The sequence below is a fragment of the Opisthorchis viverrini genome (assembly GCF_000715545.1).
Source record: "Opisthorchis viverrini unplaced genomic scaffold opera_v5_116, whole genome shotgun sequence".
NCBI classification, from domain to species: domain Eukaryota; kingdom Metazoa; phylum Platyhelminthes; class Trematoda; order Opisthorchiida; family Opisthorchiidae; genus Opisthorchis; species Opisthorchis viverrini.
Window position 1 is genome coordinate 1,064,624 of NW_008751772.1, and position 5,518 is coordinate 1,070,141.

Here is a 5,518-nt window from a genome sequence, read left to right on the forward strand (position 1 = left end):
TTGACAGCGCCGGGTTCATTGGCAGACTTATAGAAGTGATACCATACGCGAGACTCATCATGCTTTGTATCCTAACTAGCTTGTGAAGATCTCAGAACATCGTCGAACACAATCCAAGCTGATGTTGAACCACGTTCATAACTCGCGCTGGGAGACTGATGGTTGGAACAGCATGCGTCACAAGATAGGGCGAAATGGCTCAAGTGGTTAGAGCACGAATCTATTGGCCACAGGGTCCGTGTTTCGAACCCGACCTCCGCCTCTTGACTTCCCCTGGGGAACCTGGCAGCATCCCAGCCTTCGTGCTTCCTTCGGGTGGCATAGCACTTAGGCACTAAAAGGGTGCGACAGCTGAACGATTAGATTCAGCTCGTCTGTGCTCCGGGAACAGTAAGCGCAATTTGAAAGTAAGCGCGCAATATACTCACTTCAACAGTGCTTCGGTTCTGTTGCCGCCATCGTTTATGAAGCACTGCCTCTTCAGTTGTCCAAAATATCGGACTAGATTTATTCGATGGGACGCATACTACTTATACCGGTGTTCAGTATCTTCTTATTTTCTAAAAACTTATTGAAAACACTGTAAATAAGGATACAGTTGATTACGGTGAGTAGTTATCGTGATAAGAACGCTCGCCGGCTGACACAAACTCAAGTTAAATTCGAGGAGTGAATACGCGATGGCGATGAACTACTGGCTGCAATGAGTAGATTATCCGGCATCAACGTGCGGCGCACTGTCGCATAAAACCCTTGCCTGAATTCAGTCATCCGTACTTTTTATTTGCAATAAACTTGGTCGGTTTTGTGCAATGCATAATCGTATGGAAATATGCCAGTCACGTGACCACTCGTACCAGTCGACGTGGACTGGACACCGTCCTGTCGCGCTAAAGTCATTTTTATCGGATCTGATGTTCAGTTGAACGAAGCGAAAAAAAACCGAAAAGAGCCGATGGACGATGAGATATTGCACTTTTCATTTCTGGTAGCCTAGGTAACTCATTAGATTACATTTTTTTGGTCGACCCGAGGGCATGGAAGAAGTCTGACATTTAGATGATGAGTGCCCATGTCGAGTCAAGGATGAAGAACCTTTCGAAACGTTTTGTTCGCCTGGTAGACAATTCGAAAAGATTATCACTAATTGGCTATTAGAAAGGAAAACAGGACAGTGTAAAAAAACAACTTCAAGTGAACAAGGATGGGCTGTTATGGGTAGACAGCTTCCTGAACATTCTATACAATTTGAGTTAGTGCTCGAAGTTGAACCTGGAAGTTACAGACCGTCAAATTGAAGCAAATTTTAAGAGATTTCATCCTGTCCGTGGAGTCAGCCCATGCTAAGATCCAAGAAGTGCCACACAGCTGCGCAGGTGTTCCATCCCTATTGGAAATCATCATCAGTGCGCACCTCAAGGAACTCGGAGTTTTGATCTCGTGACCTTCTAGCAAATGGTTCGCATCTAATCACCCCAACTGCTTAGGTGGAAGAAAGGAGGTCTTCGTCGCGGGGTTGTTCATTAGAACACACCGACTGAACAGTTACAGACTATTGGACAGGCGAGCAATACTCTCATATGCATCTTGTCTACAAAAACTAGATGTCCATCTTCTCTATGAACGAGTCTTCCTGAACTTTACTGGATATTAATTGACTGCTGCTGAAATGAAAGCAACTGCGACTCCACAAATTCCCTAACAAATCTCACTTTTCAAGAGACGGGAAGCAGATTTACGAGAAAACATACTACCCGCATGCCTCATCAGTAGTATCCACCGTTACACCAAAATCACGGTAGTATACTGTTCCACATACTGTTGCTCAGCACAGCTTCTTGGAGCTCGGGATGTGTGCAATCCTGTACGCAGGTTTTTCAGATTCCTGGTTTTGAATCGAATGCAGATTTTTGCGAGATCATCCCCACAGCTCATGCCGTTTCCCCGGTTTTGTTACGTCTTGATAAAGACTAACGGTGCTCAACTTTCGTGTTGAATCTACCTTACTCTTGAATTTCGCAAGACACAGAGTTCTATGATGCGATCCACGCGACACTATTTGTGCTTGGCTGGTGACAGTGAACGATATCAGTGGTGTTCTTGCGGACAGTTTCTATTCAGGTTGTCTGACTGACTGCCGAACCTGTATGCATCTCGGGTGCTTGTTGTAGGCTAACCCGAGGTCTGCTTGCCTATGTGGAGCCTATCACACTAGACTACTCAACAAGTTCATGCCTAAAGACATTTTAATCGCCCGTTTTGGGTCAGTGAACCACTGTAGGTGGCATACGCTAAGTACCCTTAGGTCGTGTTAAAAGCTTGGATTGAGTGAGCTTCGGACAGCCGCGTATCCGCTCAGCCGAGTTCGACCGTTAACATTGATTGATTGTCTTTTGTGGCATTGCATCTGAGTTTCGTTCAGCTGGACGTCAAGGTGAACACATTTTGGATCACGGACACCTAGGTAAATGCGAGGTGCTGTAGCAGAGTTCTTAGTGAATTTGTAAATCAAGTTATGCTGTGGAGAATACTTCAGTACTGGAACAAGAGGTAGCATTTATCCCGGGATAGTTGCCTGAGAAAACTTGGAAACGAGAGAGTCACCTGATCTGAGGAGTTGTCACTCGAACAGCCAGTCAATGAGTGCATATTGGATGCAGCTTCCGATATTGACAGATGAGTGGCGTTATGTCCTGCTTAGGTGAGCGCTAATCACCCTCCCGGATGGATTTTCGTGCGATACACACTGGTGTGGATTCCCACCAAGGATGAAAGCTGTGTTGGGCCTTCCCAATTGACTTTCCCCTCCAAAATTCCCAAATCTCATCATACTACCAACATATTATAAGTAGTTAAGGAGAAAAATAAATTTCACGCGATGAGTCAACCTCCCATCTGAGAAGGCGTTGCTCGAGAAGCCAGTCAGGACGTGTGTCCACGTGATCCGAATTCCGGGAGTAAAAGTTGCGGAACAGGATGTTGGATTTCCAAACAAAGCCCAGCTTCACTAACAGAATCAAATCTCAGTCCCAAATGACCAAATCGTATTATACTACTAACAAAGAGGAAGGCTTCAATTTGCCAGGCGTATTGATCATCGGCAACTGTTTTACCCATGTTTGCGGTACTGTATCAAATAACCACACCCAAGTGACTAAATTTCGGAACAACGATAAATTTATGCAGTGATATTTTAAAGTTCGATCACCTATAGCTTCTGATAAATTTGAAATCAACTACCGTAATTTCATTGTTTAAAGACTGCTCATTTTACTCGGTTGAGCTTAAAACGCCTTGTGTAAACGTTTCAAATTCTATCCAGTCAGAGTTGACGGGCGAACAGTTTTACGCGTTTTTTTTTGCGGAATCGCGGGACACTTTGTGAACCAGTTAGCGGCATACTTATTATTACGCTACGTTGCTCACCGGTGGTAGGGCGAAAAACGAGATCACCACGAAACACGAGCATCCTGTGATGATTTTGCCTAATCCAGACTCGGGCACACTGTCTCCGTAACCAACGGTGCACAAAGTGATCTGCATGTACGGAAGAAAGCAATGCTCAGTTCGATCGACTCTTGTTCCTCTCTGTCTCTCTCACACATAGGTAGAGTTTTCACGGTGAAAAACCGCGGAACATAATGTGTTCTTTTAACCAGTAGAGCGTTAACCAAGTGGGTTCACATTTGTTTAAGTGCTAACACTTGAAGTTGTTTTCAAAATTCAAACATTTTTGCATGTGTGAGTATTTAAAGTAAAAAAATAGTTGGGCTTTCTCTGGGGAATTCGCTAAATAGGTGAATGGTGAAAGGATGAGTTAAATTTTTGAAAAAAACAGAATGGATAAAAGGATTGTTGCATGCTTTAGAAACCGAAAAAATGCACATGAACCAGAGAGGCACCCGGGATAAGAATGACCTCACTCGTGGCGGAACACGGAAACTGAGAGTTCCGGACCCTCGGTGGTTTCGTACTTCGCCGATATTCAACAAAGTTTGGCTTCACCAACAGGACGAAACCTCCCGTTGAAGACACAAGGGTCTACTAAACTCGTCATCATCATCAGAGTCACGTGTTCGATGAACTCGCAGTCATTCGGCACTGTTCGGTGGCGCGCAATTTCAGGCATGCAACAAAGTACTACTTCACGGCAGGTATTTTGACATTCATGGAACATAAGAGTGCCCGTCGTAGTCTTGGCGATAAAGTGACCTTCACTGAAGGACACGAGAAGAGTACTTTTAGGTCTAGAGCGCCAAATGTGTCGGTTAAAAGGAACGGAATGTTTGAGTGAGTACCAAAGCAAGTAATTAGGCATGAATGTCGAGAATTGAAAGTAGAAAGTCATTGATATCACAAAAACCAGATGGAACCCGGTGGAAACTTGATGGCATTCCACCGCCGAATATCATCGACTAGCAACTTTTGTCAAAACAAAACTTTTGAAGGATTGCGAAAGATGTCATTTCAGTTCATGACGCCCACAACAAAGGATCATATACGCTCGCAACTTACCACACCCCACCACAGCGCATCAGCGTAACTTTGAATCTTTTCGTTTTTGTTCTTTTCCACCAAGTAGATAAGAAAGGATGTAAAAATGAGGCACAGGAATCCAATGTACACGGTAGTGAATAGTTCCTGGAAGCAAAAAAAATTGCATTGGCTCGTTCAGCGAGAACGGTTGGTGATCCAAAGGCGAAAATAACTCTGGTGAATAGCAGAAACGTTTATAACGCATCGATAATGCAAGGTTGTCGAACGGGTCACGCAGGGCCGTCGGAATTGACTGTTTTCCTAGGCGACAAAGAGGAGAACTATGACATGTATGCGTAGCAATCGCCATATCTTACAGGTTTATATTGCGTATGCCAGTCGACCGAGTTTTTCGAAGGGCTCTTTTCGCACAACAACGCGAAGGGTGGAAGACAGCCATAGGCGGTCAAGCAAAAACTTGGCAGCGAAGTATGGAAGCCATTACCAGCAAGCTCAGCTGCGCTAGTCACTGCCGTCTTCCTAGATGGGGACCCCGAGACGGGCCACATAAATGGCTCGAGACATTATCAGACATGGCCCAGTCGCGCCCTCAATGGCGCTCGCGTATCAAAGCTATTGCCTTCAATGCATAGCTCCCTTCCCAACCCCCCTCCACTTGACAGCCCACTGACAGTGCTGGATTTATGCACCAATTTATCATCTCCCGCCTGCAACGCGTAGCTACCTACCTTCCCCTCCCAAATCATCAGTGAACGAAACTGCGGCAGCTATAACCACGGTACGTTGAGTACGATGATGATGATAATGACGATGATGGCGATGCTGAGGATGATGATGTTGATGATGATGATTCGGATGATGATGATGATGATGATGATGATGATGATGATGATGGTGATGATGATGATGATAGTGATGTTGATGCTAGTGATGGTGATGATGATTCGGATGATGTTGATGATGATTATGGTGATGATGATGATGATGTTGATGATGATGATTCGGATGATGATGATGATGA

At 44.8% G+C, this 5,518-nt stretch overlaps 1 protein-coding gene across 1 annotated transcript in view; it reads right to left on the reverse strand.

Moving 5' to 3' along the window:
* Positions 1 to 365: 365 nt before the first annotated feature.
* The window catches only part of T265_05894 (hypothetical protein), a gene marked incomplete at both ends in the record, with an annotated part of 8,846 nt that continues 3,693 nt past the window's right edge, over positions 366 to 5,518 (reverse strand). The window contains 3 exons of the mRNA XM_009171023.1: positions 366 to 501; positions 3,413 to 3,537; positions 4,516 to 4,641. Coding sequence (XP_009169287.1) covers positions 366 to 501; positions 3,413 to 3,537; positions 4,516 to 4,641 — 387 coding nt within the window. The remainder of the gene's footprint in view (positions 502 to 3,412; positions 3,538 to 4,515; positions 4,642 to 5,518) is intronic.